Source organism: Adiantum capillus-veneris, chromosome 12 (genome assembly GCF_014529385.1).
Source record: "Adiantum capillus-veneris isolate H3 chromosome 12, ASM1452938v2, whole genome shotgun sequence".
Taxonomy (NCBI): domain Eukaryota; kingdom Viridiplantae; phylum Streptophyta; class Polypodiopsida; order Polypodiales; family Pteridaceae; genus Adiantum; species Adiantum capillus-veneris.
The window spans coordinates 18,989,838-19,002,692 of record NC_140942.1 but is presented as its reverse complement, the minus strand read 5'-3'; the positions used below and the strand labels follow the sequence as shown (position 1 = coordinate 19,002,692).

Sequence of the window (12,855 nt, the reverse complement as noted above, 5' to 3'; positions counted from 1 at the left end):
CTGCCAAGTCGCTCCCCTTCCCTCCTGCTCGCAGTTGTAGTCGGAGATCTCGTCGATGTAGAGCCCAAATAGTGTCGGGGAGAGTGGGCATCCTTGCTTAACACCAATGGTGCTAGCATGGTCTCTGATAAACCTCCTGGGCATCGAACGCGACCAGTTACCCGCTCGTAGAGAGCGTATATGGCCCAAATCATCTCTGTTGGTATCCTGAGACTCTGGAGGCGCTGGAAGAGCCTCTCACGTGGAACTGTATCAAAGGCCTTGCGGAAATCCACAAAGCAGCAGTAAAGTCTCTTCTTCCGCGCCTTTGCCCCATCAATGAGGCAGCGCAGGACGCAGATGGTGGAGAAAGCTCGTCTGAAACATGCCTGGCCTGGGGCTCGTAGACCCTCGGTCTCTGCATATGAACTGAGCTCTGCCTCAAGTACTGCGCCATACAGCTTGGCCATCGTGTGGCCAATCATGATGGTCCTGTAGTTCCCTGGGTCCAAGGTGTCGCCAGATTTGTGGATAGGCACTATGGTGTGCTGTGTCCACTCCCTGGGAAGCCCTCCCCTATAGCTTGGTTGAAGACATGTGCAATCAACGGGGCGATAGTGGATGCCGCGTATATGATGTGCTCACTCTGTAATCCAATATGGTCGGCTGATCGTCTGTGCTGCATGCGGTGAATGGCTCTCTACCATGACTGCTGTGAAGATGGAGCGTGTGGGTCGTGGCTCGAGTGGCTGTGGGATGGGAGGCTGTCTAGGCACCTCATATAGTCTCTCTGCATAAACATGCCATATCTGTGGATCCTCAATAGGTGTAGTCAGACGTGGCTCGCGGAGGGTGCGCCATGCCGTTGCACTATCCATGCTCATGAATAGGCGATCTAGCTCAAGCTCCTGTGCCTCCTCAAATGCTCGCCGCTCTCGGCATGTCAGTGTCTTCATCTGCTGCTTGGCCTCTCTCTCTGTGATCTCTCTTAGGGCCCGTCGTGTGTGGAGGCATCGGTATAGCTCTCTGCACTCATCATCATACCATCGGTTCTGGGGCATAGTCCCAGGAGGGGGGGTGCGTCCTGTGTGTGGAAAAGAGCTAATGGTTGAAGTGTGGAGGACGAAGGAGATATGTGATGTGAGAACTGAGAGTGGTGTGGATGGGTGTAAGAGGCATAGGCCGTGCTCGACCTCGGCCGAGTAAAGAGGGGCTAGTTCATGTGTGAGGTGGATGGTGGTATGTGGAGTGCGTGCTATAGAGCTATGTGGAATGGTGTCTCCGGTGATGGAAAGAGAAAGGTATGTGTGGTCGGCTCCAATGGGTATGGGTGGGATGGTGAAGGATGTAATGAGGTGGGTGGCCTCCCTGGGTCCCATAATGTAGTCGACTATACTCCCCCCTCCCTGTGCAACTCCATGCGGCATACAAGTCAAGCTCCTTGAAGTGGGCCACTGGGCCATCCCGTTATAAATAACAAGACAATGCTGGGAGCCAAGTCGAAGTAGATGTCGCCCGTAGGCCGTGACTGGAGCCGCGTTTGCTGAATCTCTCACCGAAGCCTCCTCATGTAGAGTGTGTAGTATCTCTAGGTCCTTGTGGTCATATGCCTCACACTGCTCACTGCGGGTACGAGCATTGAAGTCCCCCATAAGGAAAACTTTACCAAGTGTTGAGTACTCCATAATGTTCTCCGAAAGGCATGCATAAGGTGAGGCCTCTGTCGGTGATGACTCCTGCTCAGTAGAGGCGAATCTGGAACCTGTGGGAGCAAAGTAGCACAAGGCAATGTAGACGGTCCTGTCTCGTGAGAGCTCAAAGCGAATCCACACGTGGCGGGCCTGTGGGTCCTGGGCAACAATCTGTAATTTGCTGTGAAGAGCCTGTCTAAAGAGTATGGCTACTCCTCCTGAGCCATGGGATGTGTGCTAGCGTGTACATCCTCGATGTAAAGACTCCCACTGAAAACCATGTATCCGTGGTAATCCTCTCTATGGGCTCTCGTGTGTCTCTGTAAGTAAAATGATATCCCGGCCTCTCATCACCTCCTCAAGTCTCTCTGGGTGTGTCCATAGATCTCCGTTGCAGTTCCAAACCGCAAGGTGGATCTCTTCCCGGGTCCCATAGGCCGTGAATCCCTATGCGATGGTCTTGCCATCAATGATGACCCGACCATCTTGGTAGGAGGCCCGCTTTCCCTCTTTGCGGGCTTGATGCACCCGAGGCATGCATGCTCGCCGGTGTGCTACTTGCATCTTTGTGAGGTCGTCATCAAGGTAGATGTGTGGACCTTCAAGCCCTCTCAAGATCACCCTCTTGCGGAGGAAGGTGGAGCGTAACTCATCATTGGGGAATTGGAGGATGAGAGCTCTCTCTTTGTTGGGGTCCTTGCCGGCTCTCCATGCTTTGGTGAAGGGAGGTGATTCTTCTTCCTTGTACCCAAGCTTGTTACATAGCCCCCTCCCGTCCCTCTCGGGGGTAGATCCCTCCTTCTTAGCTATGCCAGTGACTTGTACATTGAGGCGTTGAGCTTGCCTCATCTTCTCTTCTTCAAGGGTGGTGTCTTTGGTCAAATCTTCCATCTTGGCCATGTTGCGTCTTCTTGGTGTGTCCACTCCTCGGTTGAGTCCTTTTGCTCAAGAGGTGATCATGAGTGGGGATGGAAAAGGGGAATGGCGAAGGGGAAAAACAGCAGCAGCAACAGGCAGGTACTGGAGGTGCTGTGCAGGTGGGGTGGGCGCGCTCAGCAGCTCGGGTGACACAACAGCACGCTATCGTGCCGTGGCACGTACATATTGTGAAATAAAAACATTCACCTCACTCTTGACACTTCTCGATGTATGCAAATAAAAGCAATCATGTACATATTGTGATATATGTTGAAGCGTCTACTGCGGTCATTATCATGTACATACCTATCCGGGGAGTCGTGGCCCTGGGTGTGGCGCATTTGCATGCTTTTCCACTTGATAAGATGCTTAATTTGGTTTGACAATGTACATATTCCAAGTGTTTCATGGTGGCACACTCATCTCGCCTATAAAGACTGATGCGGACAAAAACTGCCAAAGTTAGCAGCTAACAAGTGCCGTTGCAGAATTGCATGGAAAGTGACCCAAAATGGTATATTGATGGAAAATGATGCTTATATATGCTTTTTATTCTTATGCGAGTGATCCCATAAATTTAGGTATTTTTTTGACTCTGTTTGGGATTTTTCGCATCAAAAATGGCATTTGCTGGGTCTAAAATGAGCTGTAAATGACCTAGTTTTGGTCCAAAGTGGCAAAATGGCCCAAACATTGACACATCAGCTGATATTGCCGTGGGGAAGAGAGAGAAGGGGGCTTTTTACAGAAAAGACCAGCAATTTTGCTCTACTGTGTAAGGGCTTCCATGGTTGCTCAATCTATGTGTAGGGCAATGCCGTCTCTTCGCAATCTTGTATCTGAGCTTGTGAGGGAGTGAATTAGGGTTTCCCCTTATCAAAATGGTGTTTGGGCTTCCATATAGAAGCTCTTAAATCTGTGCAAAATCAGAAAATGTTTGCCAAGAAGATGGAAGCTCGAGCATTCCTTTCGACTGTTTGATGTTACGACTATGTAATTGGGGGCGAGGCTACATGATACCATGAAAGAGGTTTGGGTTTTGATTGAGAATTGTGCTTGTATGAGCATCAAGGTTTCATGGCTGAAACATTAGTGTTTTTCAATGGTCTTTTAAAGTGAAATTGAATGTGATTTGGTGATCCTCTCATCATAATCTCGACTACAAAAACAAACAGACTCCAAGCACGATAGGAAAGAAGGTTTGTGACTTTGCTGTCACGAACGCTCTTAGATTTTCTGTCACCCTTAGAAAGAGGGTTGGTGATTCTTCACAAACGCTTTTTCACAAAGTGTTTGTGACTCTCATCACGAACTCTCACAGCCAGAGGTTTTGCACCTTCCCAGCTAGACCGCACACTTTCCGACATTTTTGGTGAACCCGACACGAAGCAGCTGGGGTGGGGGTTCAAATACTTGTTTTGAAAGGTTAATTACAAATAATTAAAGCTATGGATCAACAAGAGCAACAAGGTATGCGTTTTGATCAAGGCACAATGCAAATGTTTCAAGCATTCGCCATGTTTATGCAACAACAACAGGTTGCAGAAAGAAGGGAGGTGTCAGCAACCAAAGCCCTTCAAGCTATTGTGAAAAGAATGGACCAATTTGAAGGGAAAGATGTCACAAAGTTTCTTCGTGGTTATGTAAAGGAGATGGAGCTACAACGGGTTCCAGAGGTGGACATGATTCGTAGTTTTGAGCTTGTTGTGGTTCCCAAGATTAGAGACCATGTAAGGGGAATTAGGGAGGAGCATGGAGAAGGTTGGGAGCAATTCAAATTAACCCTAAAGGAGGAATACTTCATGGAGGACTCTGAAAGGGTTACAAAAAGGACCTTCTTGGAATGGGTTGCAAAGCCAAAAGGACTTTCCATCACCGAACTGTTGAGAGAGTTTGAACGACGCTATGCTCAACTGTCAGGAACAGAGCGGGCTACTTTGGATAGTGAAAGACCGAATTGTTTCTTCAAGCTACAGGTCATGAGCTCCAAGAAAAGCTAGAGCTACTCCTTGAAGACAAGAATACAGAACAGGGTCTAAAGACTGAGTGGAAAGAGGTTGAAGACGCAGTCTCATTGCTTGCTAAGAGGCAACGTCGTAGGGACAAGATGGTGGTGAATGGTACTACCTCTCCTCCTAGCACGTCAGAGATTCCACCAAAGCCTACTGTTGTGAGTCCAAAAGGTGATAATTCAATGCTTGATGAGCTTGTTAAGGGCATGCAAGAAATGAAGTTATATCTAACAAGGCTTGAAGAGAAACGACAACCTGCTGCAGGACAAAAATCCCAAAGCAAAGAAGGATTTGTGCACATATGCATATGGTGTGATGGCACGGACCATGGCAAAAGGGATTGTGATAGCTTTAGTGATGCCTTAAAAAGAGATCTTGTGTTTTTTAAGGATGGCAAGATCCATCTGCGGGAGACAGGTATGCCATAGGAACTAACTTTGGAAAAGGAGGTATGCGGAAGTTAGTGGAGGATATGGAAACTAGTCATGCTATTTCTACAGTGGAGGCTGTTACCTATGGGGCAAAGATAGAGCTAATTCCAAAGAAAGTGTTAGTATACTCCAGATGATTTTGAGGAGGTTGATAGCTTGTGGCCATATGCAGTAGCCTCAACCAAAAAAGGGAAGGTAACTAAACAGGTATTACATGAAACTGGTGATTGCATACGCCATACAACTGGTTGGGATGACCCTGTGGACTCTTTATCAGTGCATGCCTATCTTGCAAAATGCTATAACAAATGGAGCAATTGTGGAAGAGAAGCGCAGACGTGAGAATGGAGATGCAGGTCCTTCTACTTCAAAGAGGGTTACAAGAGCTGGTGGAAGAAAGGATCCAGGACCTTCTTATGAGGCTCCACCACATGTGCCTCCTCCTAAGATTCCTATGGAGGAGGCATCTACAGGGAAGAAGAAAGAGCAAGGAAAAGCTAAAGCAAAAGGCCCTGCATACAAACTACAATCTAACATTGAAGCTGCCACAAACTTAAAGCAGGTATTGGAAGAAAGGATTTTGAATAACAAAGTTGAGTTTACCTTGGGTGTTGGCATTGCTAAACGCGAGTTTCATGAAGAAATTATAGATATCATAAAAAGAGAGAGGCAAACTCTCACTGAGTCTATTCCTCTAGAGTCTGAGGGTGAAGGGGAGTCACTTAAGGCACATGGAATACATGTCCAAGAGAGTGATTGTGATGAAAATGTGGTAGGATGCTACCAGTCTTCTTGAAGAGATGCACATGCTCGATTTGCAGATGATGATGATGATGATGAAGCCTCCTATAAAAGCCACTACTCCAAAAGTCATTGGGCAACAGCTACAATAGAAACCTAGTCAAGGTGGGTGATATGTTGCATTGATAGATCATGGCTCTGAGATCAATCTTATGTCCAAGAGTCTTTACATGAAGGGTAAGTGGCCGATAGACACAGAGCATGGGTGGATGATTAGAGCTGCAAATAACTCATCAGGAGAGCTGTATGGGGCTTGTCCAAATGTGAAAGTGACGATTGGTAATGTGAAGGATGAGCAAAATTTCTTTGTGCAGGAGATGTCTACCTATCCTCTTATCCTTGGGCAGCCATACATCACAGCCGTTCGCATGGAAACAAAGGTCTTGGATGATGGTTCTGCTTATGCTAGGGTAAAGAGCAGAGATGGGAAGCGACTGTGTGTGAGAATCACGAGAGGAACCACAATAGTCTTCGTGAGTATCCTCTACCAAAAGCGAACAAAGAGTTCAAAGAGTATAGGGAGACAAGGGGTTTTGGCCATGTACCATTGTGAAGCGAGATTGCAATGGTACAAGAAGAAAAAGATTCTCGCCTGACCCAAAGTGAGAAGAAGCTTTTTCTACAGGTTTCCAGGGATTAACAGAGCATGGGTCATTATGTTTTATGAAGCTTGAGGATATGAAAAGAAGTGCGCGACAATATGTATATAGTGTACAGAAATACATGAAAGAAAATGGTTTCATAGAGGATAGTGAATACATTTCAGGTTTCTTTGAACAAGTTTCTCATGTAGATACTATGCTTGAGCTTGAAGTTATAATGGATTCTAGCATGCAAGATGGAATCCACATTGTGGAAGTATGCTCTATGGAAATGTATGATGTGATTGAGGCTTTTGAAGATAAAAAAGATTTCAATGCTAATGAAGGACCGGAAGTGTGTGTGGAGACCAAGTACAAAACGGTGGCAAAGAAAGTGAGACCAGTGGCCTTACCTTTACCATCAGATTGCAGGAAAAAGCTAGAGCAAGCTTCTTTGTAGCCGAGTCTCAGGGATCCAAAAAGAACTGGACACAAGTTCATAATGGAATTCCTAAAAGAGATAAAAGTTGGCTGAGAAGAGTTCTAGAGAAATGCTTTCAAGACATGGTAAGGCTTTTGCTTTCCAGCCACATGAGATAGGGTGTGTTGATCCTAATGTTGTTGCACCTATGGTGATCTTCACTATCCCTCATGTACCTTGGAATCTACGCCCAATTCCGGTTCCGAAAGCACATTTACCAAAGTTAATAGAACCACTCAATGAAAAGATTAGCATGGGTATCTTGGAGCCTTCTTGTGCGCCATATTCGAACAGGTGGTTCACTCTGGCTAAGAAGAATGGAGCTTTGCGATTCATACAAGATATGCAACCTATAAACAAGGTTACCATCAGGAATGTGGGTATAGAACCTATAGTGGATGAGTTTACAGAGGCGTTTGCAAGAAGGTCAATTTACTCAATGGGGGATCTCTGTTCAGGATACGATCAATTTCAGATAGATGTTGAGAGTAGAGATCTGACAACTATGAAAACACCTTTGGGACTGGTAAGGATGTGTACGTTACCTCAAGGAGCAACAAATTCAGTTGCACATATGATGAATGGGATGAACAAGGTTCTACGTGACTTCATACCTCAAATCACAATGCCATTACAGGTTTAATGGAAGCTTGCCTTCTCCCTTGTCTCATGCAACGCGATGACTTGCTCTCGCGTATCTCTCTTTCCCCTTTGGCACATAAGGTAATGCCCCACTAGATTGGCTACTCAGTGACCATGTACAATCCTGAGGGTTTATGCGCGTTTGCCAAGGCAAGAACCTTCTGAACAGGAATCACATTAGCTAATTGCTAATCCCCCACAAGTACTGTAAGGTGCAACGGATGCGAATGTTGAACTTTGCTCAAGATGAGTGCTCCGAACTGTGCTCAAGGGTTTCTTTTACTTACAGAAGGGAGAGCCTTTTGTTCCTTTATTGAGAGAGTGCAAATGATCACAAACAAAGTGGTAAACACTGTGAATGAAGGTGTTGAGACTTAGAGATAGAGAGAGAAGAATACAACACCAAAATGTTGTCAAACCCTCCTCCGAAGGCCCCACTCTCTATGGCGAGAGCGGTCTACTATTGATTGCATAAATCTCTACAATGCAATGGACTTGCCGATGATGTCGACGACGATGAGACGGGCTGAAATCTGCAAACGCTAAGGGCTGAAATCTGCAAATTGTGTATTTGCTGAATTCTGACTCTATGTCGGTGACGATGGCGATGACAACGATGCGACGACGACGCGCAAAAGACGCGGATGCTGAAATCTGCGAATGCAGGCTGAATCTGCAAACGCTTGTTGATCTGACTGTGCGACGAGGATCTGCTACGGAAAGGTGAGACCTGCGAGGTTTGGGGGCTGCGGTATGGATGTTGACTGCTGAAAATGCAAAACGTTGATACATATAGGTGTTCTATCGCAGAGAATGTGCAAAACGCTAAGGGATCTGCAAACTGCAAAAACGCTAGGGAGTCTGTTGTGATCTGTTGTCGCCAGGCTTCATCTGCAACTGCAAAACGCTGGCTTCTTTGGTGGCTGAAAACGCTAGGTTACCTATAGAAGGGTCTTGCTGAGAAGGTGCACTGTCGAACACTTGGTCCGTGCTGCCTCTTCTGCCAGAAAACACTAGCACTAGGTTTCTTATATATTATCTTGCCAGAATTGCCCTACCCAGTTTTTCAACAAAGTCACTTATTAATAATAAGTGAAAAATGGCTAAAATAGGGAAAATAGGTTTTGTGCACTGTAAAATGCTCCTGATGGAATCTGATGGTACTGCTGATGATCATGCTGTGTGCAACCAGAGGATATGCATCTACTCTAAGTGCTTGGACATGCACGGTCTGCGAACAGACTCACAAAAGTGCCAGAACACTTCCTAAGCTCAGCTAACTGAACTGAACCCTAGACATGAAGTAGCTTGTCCACGTACACATAGGGTTAGATGTGCACGTGACAGGTACGCACAGTTCCATCGCGAAGGACTGCGAAATCGGAGAGTTATCTCACGTGAAAACTCATCCGATTCGAAGGGGAACTATCCCATTGCGTGGGGAAGCATTTGAGACACGCGTAGACGTGTTCGCTCCGCTCGAAACAATCCAAAACAGACAATTACAGCTTGTTGTGTTTCTCTGCAGGTTTAGGGTTTCACACCTAAATTGCAGAGAATTGCCAGGGGAGCCTCGGAAGGGCCTTGGGATGCGCGTACAGGGCTGTAGGCACCTAACAGTGGCAAAACAGAAAATTACAGCCCGCTGAAATTGACCTGCAGCTCACCGTAAAGCTTTCAAAATGCGGGGAAAAGCGTCCTAGGTGTGTACTTTTCACCAACAGGGATTTTGCGTCGTTATGTTGGCGAGATTGGGTCAAAAACCTACGATTACAGCCATGGACAGGTCCAGACAGCTTGGTGGGAGTTAGGTGAAAGTGATCGGATCATTTCTTTGCATTAAGAATAAAGAAATACCGAAAGGGGCGCCAATCTTTGGGGCCAATAGATGTCGGCGTCTGCTTGGTAGCGTTTTTGGCTGCCAAGCCGTGTGTGTTTGAAGTGTCAATTCCCGTTACAGGTTTCTACTTGCAAAGCTTCTCTCTGTCCTAAAGTCTAAAGTAAAGTTTCGGGTGAAAGCCAAAGTCTACCGCCCTACAGGCCGGTTACAAGCTTCCACGTTATTATCTTCAGTTGACTTCCGGTGCTCCATTCTAAGGAGTACCTTAGTCCTTGGTTTCCTTGCCCATTTCTTGTGGCTTAGGTTGATGTGCTTTAGCCCACAGTACAATTACTCTCTTTACGGATGTTCTTCTTTGGCCACTTCGGTGGTTGCTTTGTGTTTTGGATTTGTGGTGCGACGGTGGTTCTTCTTAGTGTCACGTGACACATCCCAACCCTATGTGTCCGTGGACAAGCTACACCACAGCAGGGTTCAGTCAGTCCAGCCAGTTTAGATTAGCAGTGATCTAGCACTTTTGTGATTCTATTCGTAGACCGTGCATGCCCAGTCACTTAGCATAGATGCATATCCTCCGGTTGCACACAGCATGATCATCAATATTCCCTTCAGAATCCATCAGATTCAGTCAAGGGAATTTTCCAGTGCATTTAGCCTATTTTCCTATTTTTGGTTATTTTCACTTATTATTTTTAAGTGACTTTCCAACAAAAGTAGGTAGGGCAATTTTGCTAAGTTAATATGTAAGCAAACCCAAGTTAGCAGTAACTGGCAGAAGAGGCAGCAGGAGCTTCGCGCTCAACAGGCAACTTCTCAGCAGTACCCCCCCTCAGCACCTCCAACAGATTACCATCGCCATCCACTCACTTCCCTTGGCGTTTTCTTCACAGAAGCCTCGCCTACAAGATCCACCCTCTGGCGTTTTTAATCATCTGCCAGCAGACCTAGCCCATAGTGATTTTGACTCAGATTTCAGCCAAGAGCAGCAAATTTACTAACACTAGCAACCAGCCCTTTCCAGCGTTTTTTTCAGCATTGAATAACCTGTCCCTCCAGCGTTTTTCAGCAGGGAATTCACTGCCAGATCCAGCGTTTTTCATCAGCCCTTTAGCCTTGAAAACCGCAGCCATTGACAGGGTTTTACAGCAGAGAAGTTAGCCCAACAAAACGCAGCATGAACCCGCTTCATCATCAGTGTTTTTACCATCAGCATGACCCCCGACAAGTCCAACATTTTCAGCCCTCAAGACAGCAGCGACACAGTCATTTTCAGCCCTGAAACAGCCACGAAATTCAGCCAATAGAAGATCCCAGATTTCAGCCATCAAGTCGTTGTCGTTATCACTGTCGTCGACATCGGCATAGTCCAAGTTGCATCAGTCCATTGCATACTCATTGTACACCTTTGTGCAATCAAAGTAGACCACTCTCGCCGACGAGAGTGGGGCCTTCGGAGGAGGGTTTTACAACCTCTCGGGTGTCGTATCTCTTCTCTCTCCTTCTCTCAGTCTCATTCACTTGCACGCACAATATCCACTCACTTTGTTCGTGATCATAGCACTCTCCATAAGACGGAAGGCTCTCTCCTTCCCTAAGAACTAAAAGGAACCTTGAGCAAATAAAGATCACTAATCTTGAGAAAATACAACATTCATTCCGCTGCACCTTACATTGGTATCAGAGCTTTGGAAGTGTTCTGCATTACTCAAGGAAAGAACCACAAGAATTTTTTTTGCTTGTTGCGGTTGCACGAACCCAAGTTTACTTGGGCATGGCGATTCCTAATCGTGTTTTTTTGAAGAGTGACAGGAATCCCAAGAAAGGAGGGATTGTCCAGCCTCCCCTTGTGTCTCTTTTCACTCATTGAGAGCGGACCGTGTACTTAGCGGCCGGCCAATCGACGTGAGGTGGGAAAAAGCAACCTTGGTGTGAGCGCAAGGCCGCCAAGGGGTGCGCCCGCAGAAAGGAGTAGAACTCGGGTGAAGAGAAGATCCTTCTCCAACGCGATTGGCAAGCGAAAGAACACCTCAAGAACCCAAGATTCTCACGAATCAAGGACCTCAAGACCCTCAAGAACCCAAGTTCCTCGCGAGCTTAAGAACCCAAGATCATAGTGCATGGTCGTCACCCAAAGCGAATAGATACTTCGCATACAGGTGATAAGCATGAGAGAGGCGATGAAGACTCTTCCCCACCCGGAGATGATTTCTTTAACCCTCTCCCTTTGCCATCTACGCCACCAAGTGCACCAAACCCTATGGAGGCAATGGTCAAGCAGATATGGCCATGATGGATAGACAAGAAGCAAATCGCCTTGCTCAAGAACGTGAGCGCGATGAAAGAAACGCAAGACTTGCCGCAAAACAAGAAGACAATCAACTTGCTTTAGAACGCGAGCGCAACGAACGCAAAGAACGGAAACAACTCATAAAGACGGAAGAGGTGGCAAGAAACGCAGCTTTGGAGGCTGATCGTATTGCTCATAGATTGGCCTTGGAGACCGAGCGTGAAGCTCAACGAGAGCTACGCACTCAAGAATTGCTTCGACAAGCACTAGTCTCGAAAACCGACCCACCCAAAGATCGTGGGAGTTCGTCAAGTGGCGCAAGCCACGATGCGGATTTCAACCATCCAGTTACAGAAAAGTTGACTTTCAGTAAGTATGACGGTAAGATAGATGCCACAGTTATTCATTCTTGGTTGCATCAATTTAAATGCTTATTTTGCGACAACTAAGAAGACAAGAAATAGCAAAGTTTTGACGGCAGCTATGTACCTTGCCGGTGATGCCATCAATTGGTACCACGCATGGCAAGAGGCACAATTAGCCGCGCACCTAGAGGTAGCCGACGATTTCACGCCCCTCTCTTTTAGTTGGGTTGATTTCCAAGACAAGCTCAAGGCGCGGTTTATGCCACCTCAGTACCTTGCACGATTGAAGGACGATTGGCGAGCTCTCAAGCAAAATGGTATGCCAGTCATGTCTTTTTCTAATCGTGTTTTGTAGCTAGGCACTCAATTACGCATGTCAAATGATGAGCGCAAAGAGGCTTTTCTCTTTGGATTGGACGAGTATATCAAGTACGATGTCGAGGTACTCGATCTAATCGATCTCAACAAGGCGGTAGCGATTGCTCTCGCCTAAGAGATGAAGCACAACAAGGGAAAGGCTAAGGAGAACAAGACTTCCACAAGTACCTCGCAGACTTCTCAGAACAGTAAGAACGGTAAGAATGGTAAGAATGATAACTCTTCTAACCAATCTTCCAACAGTCTCTCATCAAAGAATTCTTCCAATGAATCTAAGGGTAAGGCTAACACAACTGCTAAACCTAAGCTTACTCCATATGAAAAGGTAGCACAAGGAATTGTAGGAGGTTACATCACTTCAGAAGAACAAAGCACTTATTCTAAGGAAGGTCGTTGTTTTCATTGTCACATTAAGGGTCACATAAAAAGAACATGTCCTGAGCTTGAAT

General features: G+C 46.4%; 2 protein-coding genes across 3 annotated transcripts in view; one reads left to right on the top strand and one right to left on the bottom strand.

Annotated features, from left to right (window-relative positions):
- Positions 1–12,855, top strand: part of LOC147445401 (SNARE-like superfamily protein) — a 54,941-nt gene that overhangs the window by 28,857 nt on the left and 13,229 nt on the right. The gene's annotated exons all lie outside the window — the stretch shown is intronic.
- LOC147445402 (uncharacterized) lies at positions 93–2,570 on the bottom strand. Its single transcript, XM_086525959.1, has 2 exons — positions 2,135–2,570; positions 93–1,888 (listed from the first exon to the last, which is right to left on the bottom strand). Exons 1-2 carry the CDS (start codon positions 2,568–2,570, stop codon positions 621–623), a joined length of 1,704 nt encoding a protein of 567 aa, XP_086382085.1. The 3' UTR covers positions 93–620.